Source organism: Stegodyphus dumicola, chromosome 7, assembly GCF_044657685.1.
Source record: "Stegodyphus dumicola isolate Sdum_Otavi_A_Nest chromosome 7, ASM4465768v1".
NCBI classification, from domain to species: Eukaryota; Metazoa; Arthropoda; class Arachnida; order Araneae; family Eresidae; genus Stegodyphus; species Stegodyphus dumicola.
In genome coordinates, this window is record NC_140774.1 from 124487054 (window position 1) to 124512155 (window position 25102).

Genomic DNA, 25102 nt, shown 5'->3' on the forward strand with positions numbered 1-25102 from the left:
TAACATGTAGAGACATTAGGTTATTTTGAAGCCGGAGAGATGAAAAATTAGCAACGCCTTCGCCGGGAATCGAAACACGGACCTCTGAAATACCGGCTCAGTGTGCTGACCACGAAGGCACGCTAGGAAGGCAAGAGAAATACCTTACATACTCCTCCTTTTAAAGGGCAACTGGGGTTTTTAGGGAACCCAAACGCCAAATCCTGGGTGTGGAGAGTCCTCATCCACAACCCTTTTAGTTCGGGCGTCACTGTAGAGACATTAGGAAATTTTTTGGAAGCAAGCCGATGAAAAATTAGCAACGCCAGGAATCGAACCACGGACCTCTGGAATACCGGCCCAGTGTGCAGAACCACTGCATCAAAGGCACGCTAGGAAGGCAGGAGAAATACCTTCACTCTCTTATATATTTAATTATTTTTTGTAGCAGTAAAATATTGTGCACTCATTTTGCAAAATGATTAAGAGAGTATGTGATCCTAAATACAAATATTTGTTTAACCAAAGCAATGAATCATGTCATAGTAAGGCTTATTTTGCATTTGTAATTATTTAGAAATCATTTAGAAGTTAATTATTTAGCAATGAATCGCAATTGATCTCTCATTATCTGGACAGCATCATGAAAAGTAGAATGCATGCGTAGCGCTTTAGAACGATCTGATGGCCTAAAGGAATTCGAAGTGCTTTACAATGTATGAACGGAGACTGAAATTTTGCTATTTAACTTAGAATGTTCTTGTATTAGTTTTTAATTTACGAATACAGTGAAACCTCGGGTATAAAAGCTTTTCGTTAAGTACAAATTTTCCACACAAGAAACGGCATGTATGACGAACTGTATTTCGAGTCACGCAAGCCAGCAAAAAATAGTAATTCAAATATATTTTTGAGGTAATCTCTGCCTAATTAATTAAGAGTCAGAGACTTCTGAAAGTAGAATTTAGCAAAGTATTCTGAATTCTTATTTACAATGCCTACTAGCATGTTAGGAGGATGTATTTATCCTGCAGGAGCATGTATTTATCCTGGAGGAAACATTGACTGTAATTAGATGGGAAGCACGGACCTTGGGCTTATATACTCGGGATATTTTTATTATCGATGATATTGTATCTTCCGAGAAAAATCATGGACCTAGAAGTTATCTTGAAGATTTGAAGAAACAATAAGTATGAGCGCAGCAAGGAAGAATAGGAACAATTTCAAAAGAAGCAGCGAAAGACGCTAGTGGTAATATTACCTTCAGAGGAATAAGGATGGAATGGAATATGATTTTAATTTAAGATTCGAAAAATTTGTACAAAATGGGCTGAGATACTTGGAACAATACCACGCTAATGGAAAAACAATAAATATCAGAAAAAAAACGTTTTTCTGCATTAAAGCCGTGTCCCACTTTGAAAAGGTTTGAAAACATAGACAAAAATAAATTGGAAACATTTCTTGTGATACAGGTAGCCCAGGGATTCAGTAGCAGTATAGGGTGACACTAAAAGGCAAAGAAGAAGAAGAAAAGATATGTCTCAGAAAGATTGTTAGCTAGGATTTTACAGAAAAGAACCCCCCTTATGTATAACACCACTTCTCTTCTCTCCATGTTTTCTCAACTCTGCTATGCACTTGAGTAAAATTAAATTAAATTTTACGTCTGTTTTATATGCTCAGTATTATGTTTATATTTTTTGTCTTATATTTAATGATTTACACTAATTTATGTTATAAACTTTTGTACAAAGTACTGTTTTTAAAGTTTAACTGCTCAGTCATTCATGTCCAGGTACAAATTTATCATTTTTGCACGAATTTCTACGGGAAGGGGGGAATGCTTGTGGTTTCCGACGCTTCGACTGCGAAACGACCTTTAGGAACGATTCACGTAACAGTATTGTTGGAAATAAAGGAGTGCTTATTACTTGTTAAAAAAGGACAATTGAATAATTTGTTTTACAACATGCGATTGAGACTAAGAAAGGAATTTTTTTTTATGAAATAAGCTTTTATTTGAAATTTATAAAACAATTAATGAACCCAAAGGAGGAAAATAATATATCATACAGTTTAATGGAGACAAAAGAGTAAATATTTTTTTTAAGGAAATTCATCTACAATTTTACATTAGACATAATAAAAGCGTAGATGCCTAAATAATGCCTAAATAAAAAATGAATCTTATAATCAGATTGCATTTCAAAAGTTTAAACAATTATCTTTATAAATTTATCAAGAGCGCTCCACGCTTTTATAACTAGTGGTATAAAATCGCAGATGAATTTTGTAAAGAGAATTATTTAATCATTTGTTTTATGAAATTATCTGGTAAATTTTTAGTTTATTAATTATTTTGTAAATTTTAAATAAACGCTACGCAAATTATTTTACTTTGTTTAAATATTTTTTTTATTTAAATAATGAATTAAAAACACTGGAAAAATTTGAAGCGGAATTAAATTCCCCCCCCCCAAAAAAAATTGCAGGTACAAAATTGTATAAAAATAAAAAGCAAACATCTTTTTATTATTATTTGAATCTTTTCTTTTCAGGAAATGGGTTTGCAGTACATGTATGATTCTGTTGCTCTAGAAGGATCTTTAAGAGCACCACTCACAGCTCTCTTTCTTTTGTGCTATAACACTATTATCACATACCTATTTGGTAAGTTATTAAGTCCTTTTGTGAATGCATTAATTGATTAAGTACAGAACTTTTATTAACTAATGTGAATCGAATAATCTGATTTAAAATGAAAGCTAGGATACTAAATATAATGCTAGCGACTAAATAAAGAAATGTATCAAGAATAAAAGAATACAAAACGAATTTTTAAACCATTAACAATTTGTCATGATTGCCATGGCAACAAGTATCAAAATATTCTGCTGCTATTAAAAAAGTCTCATTTATATTTTATTTAAGCTTAGATCTTATTTCGAATAAATTCAAATGATTTTAAGTGAAATTCGTAAGTAAAAAGCCACTTCAATAAAAATTTCTTTCTTTTCGCAAATTATAAAGCATCCTATCTATATGGAAGATGGAAGCACATGTGTATGTGCGTTTTTACTTTTTATTTTCTATATTTTCAATACCAGTATCATATAAAAACTAACTGTGATGTACATTTTCATTTTTTCTATTTGTTTTTAAAATGCGAGATCTGGAATTTTCCCTCATTTTCGTTTTCCTTTTTTATGAAAGAGATACAATGCAGCACTTAATAATATGACTTATTTCGAAAGTAACATATTATTGCGTTTTTCCTTGTCTGGTAAATGCAATCATTCGAATGAATCTGTCTAATTTCTCATGTAGAACTAACGCGAAATTCTAAATTTGTCTCATCTTGCCATCATAGATTGTAAATTAAATTATTTTTACCAAGTGAAATATAAGGAAACTAATGGGGTAATACTAAAAAAATATATATATATTCTTTTTTTCCCGTAAAAAAAGATTACGTAACCAGATCGCATTATAGAGCTTTTGCATAATACAGATAATATAATCAGATTATAGACGTTGTTAATCTCGCTAAATGAAGTTGATACTTAGTAATCCTTTGAATATGGATATTGAAGAAAAGCTTTTAAGGCCAAAAAATTAAGTACATTCTTCGGAAGTCTTATTTAGAAGTTGAATAAGTTATTCGGTTGTATTATGTGTATAAAACTCAAAGTTGAAGTGAATATAGAACTTGAAAAAAAAATTGTTTGCATATACTGTTTGTGTATTGTTTGCTTCCTCATCAATAATCTTCTAAAAATTATTAATGAGAAGAAATTTTTATATCTTACTGAGATGTTTTAGAAAATGTTTCAGTTAGTGCGAGTAGAAAAAAAATCGAGAAGAAATTATTAGATTATTTTGAGTATTAGCAATAACATTACGGAACTAGAGGAAAATACTAGTTTGAACTTTATGACGAAATACCCTTCTTTAGTCATCATAAGTAATTCAAGAAGAGGAACTAAATTGCTAGCGAATAATAATTAGTATCAGCGAAGATTGCACTGGTAAGTTTGGTAACTCTAAAACTACCATAAATGTTTTACATCGATAAAACAACTACAAATTCGTCAAACTGACAATTATTGGTAGTTCTAGTGTTTAAATTGTAAGCTTTTTAAAATTAAATTAATCGTTTTCTAAAAAAAATGCATGGTTTCCTAATAATTTAACGGGTGTCCGTAAATATAGGCATATAAAAGTGTCGGTAAACCTAGTGTTAATCCGTGGGCAGTTCAAAGAACACAGGAGAGAAGAATAACTTATAAATATAGGTAACATAAAAATATGTTAACAATTTATTTGTATTTTCGTAAAATCAGTTTAACAATCAAATAAATTTATTTGGTTGTGCAAATTAAATCACTAATCAAAACAAAAATAACAAACTGTAAACAACGGAAAAATCAACTTAATTAGAAATTTAAGAAAATAAGTTATCAAATGACATTAAAGAACATTATTTGCAGGAGAACGTAAACAGCATCATTACGTTCAAACCTGTGTAACATTGTCGGTCAGAGCTTTTTATTTTTTACTGTACAATTCTTCTGAATTCTAGATTAAGTGCCATTAAATTGTATAGTGGTGGGGATTAAAACTGTTCTCCTGTCACTGTTGTTATCCCACGAAATTTTTATTTTCATTTTTTCTATTTTTGTAGAGCTTTGTTTTATGTTGATGGTTTCTGACAGCAAGTTTTCCGTTGTTCCCCTCTACATAAACTGAACTATTTTTTTAGGCAAAGCCCAGTTAATCTACATGCCAGTTTATTTAATCCACGTGGCTTAACAAAAAGTTATGGTGGTTTAATCTGCCTCCCGTTAAGAGGGAATTTATGTTTTTTTGTAACAACCTTTTTTTCTTTCTGCCTAATGGGACCATCCTTTGGTTAAAGTTCGGAAGAACGCTCTAATATTTCTCATTGGCGGAGAAAGCCATCTTTGTGTAATTTAAAATAAACAATGGCATCAATAAGCTCAAATATGAATTGATTATGATTATACCGTATTATATTAAATTTCATTTCTGTTTCTTGCCAAAAATAAAGTATCGTTCTGAAAATTCAATATATGTTTAGGTTTGGCGGATGGAGACTTAGTGTCATCCGAATATATCGTGAAAAATATGCTCAAGCGTTACCCGAGGGTAAGTAGTAGCTTTAATATATCATTGCTAGATAAAGCGAATAAACTATTTAACATCTTATATGAAAATATTTTACAAAGGTGTTTAACAACTGTTTGCTGTTATAACTATTGTTGCGACTTATCTAACTTATCTGATAGTAACATCAAAATAAGTCCATTAATTTTGTCTAAGAGCTCAGGATTGCATTATCGTTGACATGAGCCTAGGCAACTTGTGTGTGAGAATACGGCTTTACCCAGTTATGTTTTAAGCTTGACCGAGGACCTTCTGGACACGAGTTGAAAGGGTAGTCACGCTAATCATTATACCTATCAGAGTGGAGATTACTCATTTTAACTTTTGTTTCTGACTTTATCATGCAAAAACACTGCATTTAAGCTACAAATATTATGCAAATATTAATATTTTTATGGTTAAAGTACTTTTATAATACGTATGAAAGAACTGATAATTTTCATCACAAAGTAAGAATTCGTTAATACGAAATTTTTTGTTGAGTCAAACATATAAAAATTGCTTTAAACGATAAATTCTAAGTACATATTATAGCCATGAATTCAGTTTCATATCAGGTTACTCTATTTTTACATCTGTTTGTAAGGTTTACGAAACTGAAACTTTAAAACTTTTGAACTGATCTGCAGGCTGATGTGTTGCCAGTGTTTGGATATAATTTCCCGTATCAGCTTTAGAGCAGGTTTAGATAAGAGAAACTCAAGTTGTTAATCAGCAGTAAATAACTTGTGTAAATTTTATAAGGTATCTTGCATATATATCGGTATTTGAAGACTAATCTCGTTCTTCTTAATTCAAATTTAAGCTTAAATTCAGCTCCATGGGTAAGATCTTATACTCAGTATGGAATATACATCGACAAATTTGGTTATTAATGGTAGGCAGGATTTATTTACGTTATACTGGTAAATTAGTATAGGCTATAGCTCTTAGATATAACTTTAGGTCTTAACCGATTACCAAAAAGAAAACAGAAAATAATGGAGAGAAATAGAAACAGACCGCTTAGAAAATCAACATGAAAATAAATGCTCGTAAAACTCTTCATTTCTAACTTACTGCAGGCATCTTTTATGTATTCAATTACATGAGCTTAAGACACTTTTTTAATCAACTCATCTACAAACGTTCTATTAAAGCATAAGTAATATTAGAGTAGTAATTACGAATCTCATACCCACCTATGGTTAGATCTACTTATCGCCATGTGCCTGAGACGTTGAATACTGATAGCTCGATTCAGGTATGAATCCCAAAGAAAGGTCTGCCTGCTTAAAGCACACATGTATAACGTAAATACGAGTTAGTTTTCATTAACGTATTAAGTATCCTTCTCCTTCAGCAAAGAGCTCGCCTGTATGTTGCCTTATACAAATAAATAAATACATAAACCGAATACTAAAATTTAATTGACTTATGATGATGATTACTTAATAGTTCTCTGTTATTTAAATAGTTATGAATAACTATTTAAGGTTTAAAGATTATCATTTGCTATCTCTATTAACACGTAAGAACAATAAATCAGTGTTAGTTTCCTGACGTTTTGGTTTTATAATATCTTTGAGTCGCATAGGGTTCAGAACTAATTGAACTTTCCGTTTTCTTTTTTCTTTTTCTTTTTTTTTTTTTTTTTAATTCTGTATTAAAGTTTTTCAATGCAATCCACGAAAATGAACTTCTGTTAACCAGGATTTTTGGATTATTTATAATTCCATTTCCAGTTCAGACATACTAATGATTTCCAAACACCTTGTTCGGAACGAATTATTTATTATTAGCGATAGCTGTTTAAAGCACAGACATGCAGCATTACCGTTAATACTTTTTCTATGTTTTAGTACCATGCTCATTAAACCATTTGAATATCAATAATTTAATATTTATTGGTCGATAACAAAGACTCCTCGCAATGACTCATCCCATAACAAAGACTCAGCAATGTCATAAATGTTTTTGAAATTATCATATTTTATTTAGAATGCTGACTATTGAAATTACTCTACGAGGGATGCTGGAGTATAAATAGGAATTTAAATGCTTAGTTTTGCAAAGAGTTCAACGCAATCATGAGTCATTTGGGAAGCACATAGATATTTAAATTTACCCATACTAATTTCTCTTTTCATCACCCCTGTCAGCTGTAATCAACATGTCAAAGCAGCAAGTTCACATTAGTGTTGTTCAAGGAATCATCATTAGCCCAACCCATTTAGAACTAACGAAGATGTCTTTTTTAGAATGAAAAAAACAGATTACAGGTCCCTTAATCTAGATTGGTGTAAGTCTTAAGGAAAGCAGCCATATTCATTACAGAATAGGATTTCAAAATAAACCAGACATTCGTTGGCCAAGAATCTCAACTGATAAAACAAGCTGACTACTGTTGATGCACTAATTCAAGCTTGTTAGCGAATCACCATAAGAGAAATCGCTAAGGAATTTAGAACAAGTGCTGACAGCATGGAAATATTAGTTAAAGATTGTCTTAAATTCAGCAGAGTGAGCAACAGGTAGATTCCTAATTTTTTTATGCTTGAACACTTCCTCCCCCCCCCAAAAAAAGGTCTGGTTGCAATCATACAAAAGTGGGATGTCATATCTCCCTACTCCCAAATAGTCCAGCTTTTTCACCGTTAGACAGGATCTTCCGGTTCCTTTAAAGAATATTTCGGAAGGAAAAAAATTAAATGTAATGAGCAAGTTTTTGACGTTGTGCAAGAAGTCAACATGCAATCAAACGACTTTTGTTCTTCTGGAATTAAAAAATTTAGTGTTGGAGCAAGTGAATTATATTGGCACAGAAAATTTATTCCATAATATTTAAACTATAAATATTTGAAGTCTAAAGTGTTACAAATGAACCTATTAGCTAAATGACATTATTCCGCTTGACTAAAGATGAAATATATATTTTAAAATATTTTAGAAATATAGAAATATATAAAAAAACTCCCCCCCGCAAAGAAAAAAGTAATTTTTCTGTTGGAGATATATTTCCTAATAGTATTTTTAAATATTTCAGTTATTTATTGAAATTAAGAAGTTTAATGGTCCCAAATAAAAGTCTTTAACAGCCTCTGTCGATTTTAAAGAGTAGTCTTCTTGGAGACTCCTATAACAATTTATCGTCTTATACATCCATATTCTCTGAAATACTGGTATGTTCATACACTGGCAAGTGGTTGCTATAAGAAAGTTCATTGTATTTTGACGTGAAAGTTCTGTTATTTAAACGGATGATATCATTTTTTAATAGTGTTTGAGCAGTTAGAAGTTTAACTTTTATTTAAATTATATTAAACATTATTTAGGCATTTGTAAATGCTTAATAATGTTAATCAAAGGATACCTTAGAAGACTTATTTACTTTTACAGCAGTTTTTATGTTATTTTAAATAAACTCTTCTGTACTTTTCAGATAGCACGGCTTTGTGCAATAATTAATTAATATATATATTTGGATTTTTTATGCATAAAAATTTTATTATATTCTAAGAGATATATTTTTCCCTCTTAGGGTGCTTTGTACTTATTTTTACATGGACGTCTTCTAGAAGTGAAAGGTGAACTTGATCAGGTAAAATTTGTATATTCTTATTTAGAGATCTTGGTAGTTTAATTAATCGGAATTAAACTTTAGATAGCATTTGACTGTAATTGTTTCCAACGTGTAGGCCATCAATCAGTTTTTGGATTCTTTGACAATACAAGACACATGGCGACAGATGCGAAATTTGGGTTCATGGGAAATTATGTGGTGCTACAGGTATGATATTATGTTAAATCTATTCAGGTAAGATTTTAAATTTACTGTGTCCCATTATTATATATTGACTAAGAGACATTTCATTTTATCATAATGAATATGCAAAATAGAAATTAATCAACTTTCTTCTATTAGCAGACCTATTTTGACGTTCGAAACGCTTATAATTTTCTTGTTTCTCACATTCTGTTGCACAGACTATTAGACATTTTAATTCAAAGCAGGAGACGCGAAAAATGTACAATGCCCTCTCCAGGTGGTCTTGAATCTGTGCCTTCTAATGCTCGTGCACATGCTTTCTAATTACACCAAGAAAGTACGCGGTAGGGAAAATGAAAATACCTTTTATACTCCCCTCCTTGTAAAGGACGATTGGGGAGGAGGGGATACAATCGCCTAATCCTGGTGCTGATAATATTAATCCACCACCTTCTTTTTAGTTCGGGCTTCACTTGTACTGTCTTTTAGAATTTTTCGGAGTCAGGGAAGGTGAGACAATTCGCTATTTTGTGCTTTTTTATTCTCAACAACATACTATATAAATTCCATATGCTGGTTACTCAGCGAATGTATTGTTCAGTATTTTCATAGTAAATGTCAATTATTTTGGAACAATATCCTTTTTATTTAAAGGTACTGAGTTAGCGAATAAATTTTCTCTCTGACAACCGAACAACATAAAGGCAAATGATATTCTCAAAATAACGTTTTTTTTTTTTGGTTACTACTCTAACAGCTGTAAACCAGATATGTAAAAATTATGGAATTTAATCTATGTTATATCTTTTCGCTGAAGTTCTTTGATAATTAATGAATAGTATAATGCTTCATGCTGTCATTAATTTGTTACTTTTTTTCATCGAATTTACGATATTAGCCAAATATCTTTGGAAATTTTAGAATTCACGTGCGATTATTTTACCCCTTGTTAATTTTCAAATGCCAAAAAGTTACGGTAATGATTTATTATCATTTTAAACTTTAGAATGAAATATGAACTTTCCAAGAATATCTCAGCAATATTTTAGAGTGAAGAAAATATGAAAATGAGTAATGATTTCTAATGGAGAATATCAGAAATTTATCCTCTTTAATCATCGAAATATTAGAATTATTTATGAGTAATGTCTGCAGTTTCTTTTACACTTTGCTACGGGAGATTCATTATGCTATTAACAGTGAGATTATGGCTAGAAGTCTCCTCGAATGCATTATAAATTATCACTTATGATTTATGCTGATTTAACACTTGCTACGTTCTTTATTTGCGTTTCGTTTAAAAAAATATATAAATTTTATTTTAACGTAAATATGCAGTCTTTGTTAAAATAAATTATATCCTTTTTCATATCATTATCAAATAACAGCCACTATTATATTATCTATTTTCATTATATTCAGTATTAACAAACATGAAATGCTGATATTTCGTTATTATGAGCCGCATATTGCGCAATTAATTGCTGAATTTTGAGACTTTTTAAGCTGTTAATAATATCGACTAATAAATATCTTCACACCAAATCAGTGACAGATTAATTACATTAGAAAACACGATTGCCATATTAATTCTTAAATCACTGCCAAGTTAATTCTAGGAATCGACATTTCCTTTATTTTACGTTTTAAAATTTTATCGGAATTAAAAATCTAACAATCTTAATAAATCTTAACAATTATTTATGTTTAGTGGCAAACTGATATTGAACTAATCTTTGTATGTCTAGTGTTTAACTAAAATGTGCTTATATACAAGGGCAACAGTTATGAATCAGTCTCAAAATATAATAATGGGAGGACGTGTGTATCTCATATAACATTTTACTTTAAAATAGGTACTTCAAGGTAGTACCAACTCTTCCCTCATGTAAGTTTGTAACACGTGTCGTCTTAGCCACATAAAAGGCATCGGAGGATTTGAAGATGGGATCTTTTTCTCCGCAACAGTCGTTGCTATGATAGCAGCGAAAGGCTATGTTACGAAGATTACAGCGAAAGGCTATGTTACGAAAGAACATTCAGCTATAAACTGGAATTTTCATGCTTCTTTCTTATAAATAGTTCAATGTAATAATAGCTTATTCATCAAATACATACAGGCTTGAACTTCAGAGAGTTAGCGCTAGTTTATTCGATTAACGCTTCCATTAGTTGTAATCAACATTTCCGAACGGGTAATTCGGATTAGTATTGTATAACGAATGATCATTAGACTTTTGCCTAATGAAGGTGTCATTCCATCTCGGATTTATTCGACGCTTAAATATAATTTTGGAGATGAGTGTCTTTTTCAGCCCAGAGCAGGGGTTAGAAAACTACAGCCCGCAAGCCAAATCTTACCTGTCGCTTGTTTTTAATCGCTTCCGCGAGTTGATATTGTTTTTTACATAAAAAAATAAATCAAATGACGCGCTATTATGCAAAGGCCGATAGTTGAGCTGAAAAGTTGTGAATAATGACTGAAGTGGCGCAACTATCATATTCTCTCGTTAGTCGTTGTTTTTAAACGTACTTCCAACAGGCGAATGTTTCTGCATTGTGCGCCGCGCGAGCGTGTTGGCAGATTTGCTATAGCGATGCACGTGGTATCGTCTGTCAAGGTACTCTACGATATTTTATTCTTTATATTCTATTCATTACATACAGTTACCATGTCATTCTCAAAATCAAATAAGAAGAAAAAAGTAGTCCTTGAATGTTGTCTTTTAAAGCAGAATGTAGTGCCAATTATTTTTGCATAGCATTAATGACAAAATTTTACGTTTAATATGCAATGGCATAATAGTTTTGCGAAACTAGTATAATATACGTCATCATTACTAAACTATATATGCGAGACCGTATTCAAACTTCACAGAAACTGAACGATCATTAAAATTTGAAACAGAATGCGTCATCGCAACGTAATTTATGCGTAAAAATAAAAAAGATAATGAAGCAGTAATTAAAATCAGCTTAAAGATAGCTCATTTATAAGCCACGAAAGTAAAAACCATTTACCGTTGGTGAATTAATTAAATAATGTTTGCTTGTGGCAGTCGAAGATATGTGCCCAGAAAAATAGACATGTTTCGATCTGTCAGTTCTTCGGTGAAACAACTGGAAGCCTTGAGGACATCAGGAGCCAGATCAAGAATCAATTAAAAAAGAAGGCAGAAAATTTAAATGATTCTCATTGGCTTTTGATTGAATCGACACATATTACTGATAGTGCCTAGTTGCTGGTATTTATTCGAGGGGCCAATGCTGAATTTCAGGTGATTGAAAAATTAGCTCATATGAATAATCTGCTTGGAACAACTACAGATGAAGGTAACTAACTTCAAGGAAGTCGTGAAAAAGCTAACACAAAACAGTTCGCAATGGAATCAGTTAAAGCGCTTCGAAAAGGTAATTCGCATTAGTATTGTACAACGAAAAATCGTGAATGGAAAAATATGTGTGGAGTGGGGAAAGAATTAATTGAACAAAATTTTAAGGCTTGTGAAGATGCTAATTAATTAAAAACTCTGGTAACTGATAATATTATTTAATAGCAAGGTCTAAATGAGAAACATTTCAACTTTTCATCTGTTATTGAATCCGTTGCATCAGCAGTAAACTTCACTCGCTCTCGTGGGATTTAATCATTACCAGCTTCGTAAACTTTTATTACAGATCGATGCCGAATACCCTGACTTGTGTTATGATACAGCTTCTCGATGGCTCATAGTTGGGAAAGTTTTGTTGAGATTCTTTGGAATGAGAAAAATTATAGATATATTTTAAATGAGAAAAATTGTCCTTCATTATCATGGAAATTAGCATTTTCTACAGATTTCGTGAGATATCTCAACGAATTGTATTTAAAATTAAAGGCGAAAACAGTACTCAAACGTGAGATATATTCTATTGTAAAGGCATATCGCGGAAGATTTGCATTGTTGGAAACGCGAGTAAAGTTAAAACAAATGTGAGCATTTCTCATGCTGTAAAAAATTTCAAAAAGTAGGAAAAGCGCCATTACCCCCTTAAACATTATTCGCAGAGGATACAGCATCTAAACTTATACTAGAGTTACAACAGCATTTTGTGAATTTTAATTTGCAAGCGCAAAGGATGTTCCCATGCTTCAAAATCCATTTCACCTTTGAGGAGCTTCCATCCAACCTTCAACTGGTTAGGTTAGGTTATTCAATTTCAGCAAAGCCTCAAGGGCTATCTGCCTAAGGGGAGGGATGCCTTCGTGGAGGATTTTCTAAGGGAAACTGGCTCGTATACACGTTACACATGGGGAAAACCACGAAAACACCCATGCAGGCAGCCCGTTCGCGGGATTCGAACCTCGGACCGAACTACCAGTGTTCAGCGATTTTACCACTCGGCCGCTGGTGGGCCAACCTTCAACTGGAAAAGATTAATTTGTGAAATGATGATATGATAAAAATGATGTTTAAAGGAAAGGATCCAAGTCATTTTATAAATATCTTTCGGATAATAAATACGCTCAATTAAAATCTTATGCACAGGGCTGGATAACCATATCTGGGAGCACTTCACAATGCAAAAAGACATTTTTGAAAATGTCTTTGTATGTATGTAAAATCCCAGTTCAGATTATTATTAAAAGATGACCATTTATAAACAACTTTGATGGTAGAAAGTACTAATTTCGAATTTCAATATGAAGGAATATTAACTGGGAAAAAATTATATTCTTTACATTTGAAATTTTAAGCTATTTAATAATAATAAAGATTTTTAATATGCAAATGTAAAGCTTTTATTCGTTTTTTAATGAATAAGTATTAGTAAAATGTGTATGAATAATACGTAAACATATCACTTCAAATAATAAAAGAAATGAACTTTTTTTTATATATATGAGGAAAATTATCCATTCATACCTTTATGTTTACTACTTGACCCCCCCCCGAGCCTAATTTTTTTGCAGTGAGCTTTATAAAAAACGCTTGCTTGCCAACTCCTGGTATGGAGCATATTCATAACTACACTTAGAGAATTTTAGGAGGGAAGGAACAAGTCTAACTCTAGCAAATTCAGCTTCCTAGGCGTTCACTACAGTTGGCATCCCATATAAATTAAACATATTAATAATGCAAAGCAAAATGATCCTTTATTTAATTATGGCTTTTAAGAACAATTTAGCTGGAACCCTCCGAAGTTTAACACCCTAGGCAGCTGCCTACGTTCCTAGAGACGGCCCACAGAAGTAATGCACAAGTAAAATGAGCAGGTTATGATCGCTGTGGAAGAATGGGTCAACGTTCAGTCAAATGTTGAGTAATTAGGCATTTATTGCAGCAGAAAACATAGAAAATTACCACTGCCTTTACCGGGATTCTAGCTGCCACCCTTCCGATTGCTAGCCGGATGTGCTTCCAGTTGTGCCACACAGGTACGCAGTAACAAAGGAGAAATTTCTTATATTCTGACGTAATTAAAGGATGTCTGGAGAGGAGGAGACCCGTCACCAAATCGAAGTGGTGACGAATTATTATGCACCATACTTTAGTTCGGGCGCCAGTGTAGAGCGAATACGCATTTATCCTGACCGGAAGTATGAAAGATTAGCAGTATCCTTGCTGTGGTTTAAATTCTGGACCTCTCTTCTAGCCGAATGTATTTCCAGTTTTTGTGCTGAGCAAAGAGAAAATTCCTTACAGGAAGACTTTTTCAGAAAAAGTCTTTCTGTAAGGTCTGAAATTTTTCTAAAATTTAGAAGCTTCCTAGAGATGGAATACATGTACTGCTGTGACTGGAGGTTACATACAGCATGTAAGTCTATACAGTAAACGAAGTTTTTCTGATAATTCTAGTTTATATTTGAACTTCCTTCATAATAAAAGGAAAAGCTTTGCTGTAAAATTTATATTGTCTCAGTATAAATATTACCACACATCACCATTCATTACGTTTATTAACATCACTTTAATGAATTTCCAGCATTAATTGTAATCTGAATATCTAATGGATTTTGTGTATCTGAACACTAAAGGGACCTACAAACTTCTATAACGAAGTATCTTTGAAATTTCCAAATTTTTCTAGTTGTTCATAATATTCTACTTACATTTATCTGTTAATAACTACTAAAAACTGAATTGACTGATCATTTATATTGCATTCTCTTCTTAAGCAAGAATAATTTTTTTGCTTTATTAATGTATAAAGCAAGCTCTCAATGCTTAATGAATCCTAAATTTTCATTACATTCACAAATGTTAGAAACAATTTATGGTTTTATGCTGAAAAATAATTAATTGCTGTCTAGATTATTAACTTATTAATTGTTGTTGTGATATGCGAATTTCAGCTTTAAATTCGAATGGAAAAATGCCCAGAAGTACGTGGATTTCCTAAGGAAGGAAGGCCGATGGTCTCCATGTATCTATACCTATACTTATGCGTTAGTACTCTATATGCAATACTTAGAAGGCGGACAGAAGGACAAAGACATTCTCCTCGAAATTCACGATTTAATGAAGTAAGCATTGCACGTTGTCTGAATTGTTTTAACCTGTGTTTTACTTGATTAATACATCCAAGTGTGTATTTTTGATATGAAGTGTAAGTCTTTTTACCATAAAAACTTGTAGAAAGAAATAGAGAGGTATTTAGCTTTTTTAGGTTAAAATAAACAAAAAAGAGGGTTATGGTGCCCCTCCCCAGGTAATGTATTTAATTTTATTAGAATTTTAACTCTCGTTAATATAAAGCTTTTAATAATTTATTCAAAAAAATATGCAGAATAATTCGCTTTTTAACTTTGCCAAACTGACAAAAAATATATTAATGTAATGTAAACTGGTAATATTTTACCAGTTTATAATTCCGTTTTGGACATTTACTCTTCTTTCTCCTTTTCCGAGGACCCCTTCTTCCGTCTTTTACAAGTTCTTTAACTTCGAGAAATTTATGATTTTCCTTAATTTCTGAAAAAAAAAAAAAAAAAAATCAGTATTGTTAGTATTGTTATTATTACTCTTTTAAGCATATTTAAAACTCATCAATTGCGACTTATTAAGCAACATCCCCAATAGATGGCAGCACCATTCATTCTGAACACATTCTCCTATGTTGCTTTTTAGCGCATATCTTTACCTCACATACCTGCTTACAAGAATTTTGTATGCATATGACAATATTTGTTTGGTCACTTGCTTTGGTTTTAATTTTGTAGAATTTCTTTGGAATCCATGAGCGTTTTAAATTAAGCTTGAAAAAATCTTATAAATTTTTAGAAGCGAATATAAAATTCGTTACATTTGCACAATACTCACACATAGAAAATAGGAAAAAAAAAAAAAAAAAAACTTCAAGATGTACACGTTGGGGTTCAGGACTACCTGCCTTCAAAATCTGATAACTCTTAGGTGCCGTCTTTTAACAAATCCAGAAGCAAGGTATCGTCTCTGTAGATCTCCTTTGATTGAGGTATTGTTCAACCTAGCTAACTGTTAAGTTACAGCTTAACAATTATACGACGAACCGAAATACTTTCGAGAGGTCTGGAGGAGCATTCATTACTGTAGAAGATTGTCCGAGGGTCTCTGACGCCTCTTCCCTTACCAGCGACCTCTCGAAAGTATTTCAGTTTATCGTGTATTTTGAGAGCTCTCATTCCGCACAGACAATGTTTCCCTACAAACATCCATGCCTTCTCCGGGATTCGAGCCCCAACACTTTCGGCATGCCAGTCACCGTCACTAACCTCTGCAACTCTGAAACTCTGAAAATTTTATACAGTAATTAAATATGAGAAACATTTGTATTTTAATGAATTTTTTGCATGATTGACATATTATCATTCTAAAAAAATAAAATTTCATGAGACCATTAATAGCATAATTTTAGACTTTGAAAACTTTAAAATTAATTTGGTGAAAATTCTTTCGGCTTTACCAAATGTAACAAAATTATAAATTAAAGATCCTAGTAAATCAGAAAAAATAATTGAATGATTATTAAAGGGGAAAAATCAGCCTCGATTTATGCTAATTTATTTACTAATCGTCCCTTCAATGCAAATTAAAAATGACGTCAAATATGACAAGTTTTGAAATAAAATACCTCGGTCAATATTTATCGTACTTGAGTCAAACATTTTTGTGCTTTTTTTAACTAAGAATATAATTTTTTCCTAAATACAAGCATAGGGACATTAAAAGGAACATTAAAAAAGTTAGACTTCGTAATTTTCAAAAAAAACCTGCGTTTGTAAATTTAAAAATACCAAGGTGTGGATATTTGCAACATTTAAAATATTTTTATCACTAGAAGTATATGTCTACGAATGGTTGGGCGAAAAAAAAAGATCTTTACTAACTTACACAATCATTGTAGTTCTGGTCTTCAGATAAAGTCCGAGTATATATGAGTACAGGGTTATCCAAATTAAACTTCCCCAACTCAGAGGCCTGTGCAGAGAGTTGTATGGGTCATAATGTGATGAAAGTTTAAAAACAGACACTTCAGATCATGCGCTCGAGATTTAGTACAAAAAAAAAAAAAAAAAGGTACAAGAAATTGCCGATAGGTGGCGCTGTAACACTAGTAATGGGCATATTGCAGCAACGTGATTTGCAGAAATAAAGCTTCTGCGCAGCGTATCCAAAAGACGAGCCCTACAAAAGTGGAAGACAGGCCTTGCACAGGCAGTTGTTTCCAGCTCGCTGATGCACAATGGCGACTTTGAAAGACAAAGCTCTGTTAGTGAAACTTTTCTGCCAGAATGACGAGAACTTCTGTGCTGCGATAACAGCATTCCGTCGGCTGAAGATCATACGCCGAGTACCAATGACACCACGCGCTCTACGAGACATGATGAAGAAGTTCGAAAGAACGGGACAGCTGGGAATTTTACCAGGTACAGGACGACAGGTTGTGGAATCTGCACGCTAAGAAGACGTTGCTTTGGCGGTCTTGGACCCCACTAGCCAATCGCCACATGGTGTTGTCAGTATGCCAACTGTTTCTCGTGGTGTTGATATGCCCTATACGACCGTCTGGAGTGTGATGCGTCGAATCCTCGGTTATTTTCCTTACAAAATCCATAGTCGTCATCTGCTGTCCGATGGGGATCCTGTAGTTCGGGAAACATTTGCGTTGCAGTTCCTTGCCAGAATGGAAGTCGATACTGCTTGGCCGTGGAACATCCTTTGAACGGATGAGGCCCATTTTCACCTGAATGGTCAAGTGAATACGCACAACTGCCGCATTTGGGCAAGTGAAAACCCGCGCGCAATCCATCAAGTGCCCTTGAAACCTCCAAAGGTTATTGTATGGTGCGGTTTCACTGCAAAATTCGTCATTGGGCCTTATTTTTTTGAAGAGGTGACTCCACCAGGGTTCAAAACCTGCTCTATCACAGGAAAACGGTACCAGAACATGTTGACAACGTTTGTGATCCCTGAACTGCAACAACGTGGCCGCCTTCAGGACACGATATTTATGCAGGATGGTGCACCTCCCCATATTCTTCGTGGCTTCTGGTGTTACAACAACATACGATTACAACAACGATATTCAACAGGTGTCACGGGCAACTTTTACCGATGCACGTGTGATCAGCCGCTGTTTCCCTACAGCTTGGCCTTCCTGCTCGCCTGATCTCACGCCATGCGACTTTTGGTTATGGGGAATCTTAAAGGATCGGGTCTACCGAGAACACCCAGCAACCTTGGCACATCCTGAAAGACGCAATTATTGGACATGTTCATGGAATTAATGTGGACTTACTGCGTTCCACTGTGGAACACACTGCTTTGCGAATGGAAAGAATTGTGGAGAACCACGGCACACATATAGAACATCTGTAGAATGTCTTGTTGATCTGCAGCGCCACCTAACGGCAACTTCTTGTACTAATTTTTTTGTTTAATAAATCTCGAGCGCATGACCTGAAGTGTCTGTTTTTAAAATTTCATCACATTATGACCCATACAACTCTCTGCACAGGCCTCTGAGTTGGGGAACATTAATTTGGATAACCCTGTATATTTGTCGGCCTTGTACAGCCTACTGATATTTTTATGTTATCTGAATATGACAACTCATAGTAGGCCTATCTGCTTAAGGAAAGGGTGGCTTGGACGACTTTCAAAGGCAAACTTTCTCGTAGTTACATTACAACAAGGGGAAAACCACTAAAGCAAGCATGCAGCCGAAGCTTTTCATCTGGGATCTGGTGGAATGACTACAACAGAGTCCGTTTGCAATCAGGAGTATTGTGATTATCGTCCGAAAAAGAAATTTTAAAATTATTTCTCAGTAAAAGTCATGACATGGAAAAAAAATGGATTTTCAATCAATTCTTCCAATTTTTATCTGCTAAAAATAACAAATTGGTTATTTGGTTGCAATTTTAAATCAGCATGTTTTAATAAATTAAATAAGTTTTGGTTAAAATTCCCCCCTCCCCGACTTACATCCTGTCACTCCATTTTAACCCACACTTTCTAGTTTCTTCATGAAATATAAGGATTTAGAGTACAGTTAAATAACTGAATTTATTGTTTTGATTGCTTGATTTAAACATATGTATTGTTTGATTTAAGAATGAAAATTGTAAATGTTATGAAATATATAGCTTTCCATTCTGCCTCATAATATCATGCTACATTGTGTAAAATAACTCAATATACTTTTATTTCATTCCGTTGATTGTAACAAATTTAAAGAGTAAGAGTTTTTAAAGTTTTTTCTTCTTGCGTAATCTGCAAACATTATTTTTTAGATTATGGGCTCCTCCACTTTTCATAATTTTTAATTTTATCCATCGGTGGCTAAGAAAATGAAAAGAATTTTTCTCTTGAATCTAAGCTTTGTTCTAAAACATGAGTAATTTTACCATTCTGCGGTCTTTTAAGCGTAAAATTCTTTTAAGGTGTACGCAAGCAAACGTTAAAAGGCTTACTGAAGAGGAAAAACATATAAGAAACGTTATAAAAATAAATATAAAAGAGAAAGAACTAATAATCTGCCTCTGCAAATCCGAAATTTAATATAAAATTTCTTCATATTACCGTGTTTTTCCACCCTCTAGTTGTGTTTTTACCAATATTTTAAGAAAAATAATTGAAGATAAGAAAGAAAGCAGTTATTTTTATACATTTTTAATAAATTCAAGAATAATCTTTATTCAGTTTATGAAATGGGAAAAAATAGTATAATGAAAGTAGTATCAAATATTTCTTTTATGGAAAAAAGGGAATTAGCCAACAAGCTTCCTTTAATACGCCAGTAACACGGAGGCATGATAGGAATAAGAGAATAACTCTTTGAAAATGAATATAATAGAGAGCAAATTTATAATCGGAATATAAATTTTTAAATTGTACTTTTAATAAGTAGATTGTCTTTATTGCAAAACCTAAGTAACTTTTCTGATTTTCGTCGTAATTCCGCAAAACGTCATCTGGGAGGCATGAAAATCACACTACAAAGGCAAATTTAAAACTTAAAGGATGAAACGTAGAGTAGCAAAAAATGAATAGCAGGCATACAGTACGAAATGAATAGAAAAAGGCTTTGTTGGCAGAATGGAGTTTGTACAAAAAACAAACCGTATTGCGAAGACGGAGAACAACCGGCCCATGGGCCGCAAGGGGTATACGTCCTCTAACCGCAATGGTTGTGTTGCACCGTCTGTCGATACTCAACACCAGATTATCTAACAGTTCTTTCTGCAAGAGTTTTCATTCTTCAAGGAGCATGTGTTTCAGTTGCTTGGTGCTCCGGAGAGCAAGATCGACAAATTCGTACCACCAGGCATTTCTCTAAAGTATCCCACACATGTTCAATGGGATTTGGGGAACATGCTGGCTAATACAGCCTGTAGCTATTTTCACTGGAGGTTTTCAACAGCATGAGTCTTTGTGTGTCGGTACGTTGTATATCCATGAAAATAAAGTCGGGACGAATGGTAGCCCGGAACAGATGCACGAGGAAGAGGACACCTTAATTCAAAGTACCGATCTCCGGGTTAGTGAATCTCTGCCGAAAATGTGTAGCTCCGCTGTCATAATGCCTCCCGTACATGCACTTCATGACTTTTAGGTGTTAATTTTGTAGTGGAGATTCTTAAAACTGCTTATATATGATCATTGTTGATGCTTAATGGTAAAACGTTTTATTTAGATAAATGACAGAAAACATTTGCTCACTTATATAGGTTGATCCAAAAATAACCAACTTTCCTCGAGCAAAATCCTCGATATAGTCGAAATAAAGAATTTTGTAAAATTTGCAAATTTCTTCGCAATTGCGCAATTCTCTCAAAATAAGCTGCTGGCCGTTAAAATTGCAACATCAGGAAGGAATGATCTGACGAACGTCAAAATCACATGAAAGGAAGAAGAGGTGGGGATACGCAAATAATTAGCATTTCAGGGTATTTAGATGACGCACTAGGCAGAAACGACATCTTCAGCACTGCATAAAAGAAGAGTTGTGTGGTGGATTTCTCATTCGGAAAGCGATTTGCAAGGTCGCAGTTTGCTCAGAAAATCGTGTTATAACTCGAATAAGAAGATGAAATGCTTAACATCAAGTGTCGGAATTCAATAGAGACAGGATCGTTGCCTACTAAGAGTGGATTACCGTTCCGCGATATCGCCCGTCGCACTGGCCAACAACCAACCACTGTCATGCGAATATGGAATCAATGGGTTGCCGAGGGTCATATTAAATGGCATGCAGGATCTCAAAGCCTTGGCATGACTAGTTTCCGAGAAGAGAAACCTATTGTGAGGTCAGCCCTACAAACAAAACTGTACAGCCACATCACGAACCATTAGTCAGGAAATGGACATGTTTGCAACACGCCCAAAATCCGCTCGCACGGTGCGTCGCGTTTGCAACAGTGTGTACTATCATCACGGCGATCATCATTCGATATCCGTGTAGGGGGCCCTGTACCTGGTGTGATGATTTGGACAACCATCGCAATTTGGGTAAACGACACGCATATCTCTAGTTTCAGATCGATAGTAATTTGAACGAAAATCGGTGCATTTATGACATCTGGTGTCCAGTGGTTGTGCCCTAAGTTCTAGGGCTGCCAAACGCCATCTTCCAACAAGATAATACAAGACCACATGTTACACGTCGTGGCTTCCTCGATACACAGGGTACAGAAAGAGGCGCAGCTCCCCATCGACCTAATAGATTTGATTTTATGACTTTTCCAGGGAGGTGCCAAGTAGAAACCACATAATAATTATAATAATAATAATAATAATTAATAATAGGCCCAATAATAATTAAAATAATAATAATAATAATTAATAATAGGCCCAATAATAATTAAAATAATAATAATAATAATTAATAATAGGCCCAATAATAATTAAAATAAATAGAATCAATGGTTAGAAACTAACTAAAAAAAAGGACAAAACACGAGACACAGACCATGCTCTATCATAAAAACACTAAACACATGTTAAATCAAAATTCCGACATTAACACGATTATTATTAATAAAATTCATTAATTCCCTAGCAAATTCAAATTCAATGTTTTTTCCAGTAAATGTATTAATATGTCCAAACTTCTTTCTTATATCATAAGTTAAATCACATTCATTTACAAAATGTTTAACTGAACCCGTAACTCCACAATTATAACATAACTCATTTTCTTGTAGACCGAATCTCTTTAGGTACTCCGGGAAGCGTCCATGTCCTGTGATAATTTGATTAAGATCCAGGCAGCATGAAATACATTTATTATATGTAGGGATCAAATTATAACTGTAATCCTTTTTTCTATCAGACTCATTCCAATCTTTTTTCCACATATCAATATAAAATTGTTTTATTTTATTTAAAAGAATTCTTCTGGGTGGTTGGACAATGGAACACTCCCTGGATTCGCCCAAAACTGCCTCCTTGGCCAACACATCGGCCCTTTCGTTGCCCAAAATCCCAACATGGGACTTAACCCATTTAAATTTCACAACATGAATTTTGGTGATTTCTTCATAGAGACATTTAATATCAACAATTAATGAGTTTTTACATTCGTAATTTTTTAAGGCCTGGAGAGCAGACAGACAATCACTATAAATTAATATTTTATAATGTATAAATAAGTTATCCCTTATCCATCTCAAAGCATAAAAAATAGCTGTCAATTCTGCCTGGAACACTGAATTAAAATTTTCCAATTTAATTTTATCATTGTAAATTTCAGTACCATAGTAATATACAACATAAGAAAAACCTATCTTACCATCGAATCCAGAACCATCTGTAAAAATGTCAATTTCACCAAATTCGACAAAATGAAATTCATAATCAATAATAACTCTTTTAGCAGGGTGTATGCAATAAGGATCCAAGTTATAAAAAGCAGTACAACAAGCAAAAAATTCCTCATAATGAATAAAATCAATCTTATCAGTAGATAATAAAAATTTATCGTAATAATACCTATAAAATATAGAAAGAGGCGGTGTGCTGGCCAAGATGCAGAGAATTTCGGATGAAGTAGTTTTGAAACACCTAGTCAGTGACAGAAGCCAGGGCCGCTGAATTGTTAATAACTTACTCCTTATTCTTTGGAGTTCCGCCGCCCTAGAGCCCCAACTACCTATTCCATACATTATTTATTATAGGTATGATAACAGCATTATAAATCATTCTGAGTATATTTCTTTTAGTAATCAATATTTGTTTTGGAAAATTTCTTTTATAAAATAATAAAATTGCATCAGATTTTTTCTGAATTTCTTTAAAATGAAGTTCGAAATTCAATTTATCATCTATAATTACACCTAAATATTTCATGCGATCTACTCTTTTCAACAGGGTACCATAAAATCTTAGTCTGGGTGGTCTAGTATTTTTGCCGGCCTTAGGGAAAAATATATATGAAGTCTTTCGCAAATTAAAAATCAACTTCTCATCCTCGGCCCAGTTTTTTAGAATATCACTCACCAGTTGAAAACGCTGTTCTAATTTTTCTAAAGATACATCATATATTACATATAAAATATCATCTGCATAGCAGATCACATTTACGTATTCAGGAAGACAAACATTTAATAACTTAAAAATAACGGCGCTCCAGAGCAGCGGAGCACTAGGCGAGCCCTGAGGCATCCTTTATACACATTTTTAAATATTTTAATATCAGCATCATAAGAAAATACAACTTTTCTGTTATTAAAATAATTACACAAAATTGCAAAAATATTTTTTGGTATTTTAAAATTCTCAAGGGTGGAGAGCAATGAATCAAAAGCCTTTGAAACGTCGAAAGAAACAATTATCACATGAAAATCTTTCTTCTTTTGAACTATAGTGTTTGTTAAATTATAAAGTGCATCATTTGTTGACCTTCCCGAAACAAAACCGAACTGTCTATTTGAAATAAAATTATTCTCCAAGAAAAAATGATATAACCTATTGGTAAGCAATTTGTCCAGAACTTTTCCAAAGAATTTCAATAAACAAATAGGTCTAACTGCCTGGTCACCCTTTGGAATGAATATTACTCTTGAGATCTTCCTCACTCCCGGAAAAATCGACAAACTGAAACATTTATTATAAAGTAGAACGAAAAATTTCTCAAAATTTTTAAATAAACATTTAACCATAACAGCATGTATACAGTCAATTCCAGGAGCACTTTTATTTCTCAATTTTTCCACAACATAACGAATCTCATCTATAGAAAATAAAACATCATCAGCACCACAGTTTGGAGATGTTAAAAGTTCATCTTTAACAATACCATCCTCAGGATTTCCACAATCAAAGTTTTCCATAAAATAATCTCTAATAACACCAGAAAATTCATCAATACTCTGCTCATCTTTCCTTATAATCATTTGGGAAGGTCTAGATTTACGTGTTGCCAATCGAAAGTAGCAATCATAGTAGTCTTTATTATCCAAAAAATGCTTCATCTTATATTCATATTTTGTCTTTTTAATCTTTTTTCGATAGAGAGCCATTTCCTTTTTATATAATATTTTCCTTTCTCTTCGAGTGTCTTCATCAATTTGTCTAACTTGATAATGTTTTCTTAAAGCCCTTATTCTTCGTTTACATCTCTGTAAATCAGCGTTCCACCAATATGTCATCTCTACTTTCCTTTTACGTAAAATTAGATGTTTCTTAGCATTCTTTACTATTAAGTTTTCAAATT

At 33.2% G+C, this 25102-nt stretch overlaps 1 protein-coding gene across 3 annotated transcripts in view; it reads left to right on the forward strand.

Moving 5' to 3' along the window:
- The window catches only part of LOC118199100 (tetratricopeptide repeat protein 39A-like), a 244554-nt gene that overhangs the window by 114824 nt on the left and 104628 nt on the right, over positions 1-25102 (forward strand). For all 3 annotated transcript variants that reach the window (XM_085820793.1, XM_085820792.1, XM_085820791.1), the window contains exons 9-13: positions 2544-2655; positions 5087-5154; positions 8693-8752; positions 8850-8941; positions 15258-15428. In XM_085820793.1, the coding sequence (XP_085676919.1) occupies positions 2544-2655; positions 5087-5154; positions 8693-8752; positions 8850-8941; positions 15258-15428 (503 nt within the window). The remainder of the gene's footprint in view (positions 1-2543; positions 2656-5086; positions 5155-8692; positions 8753-8849; positions 8942-15257; positions 15429-25102) is intronic.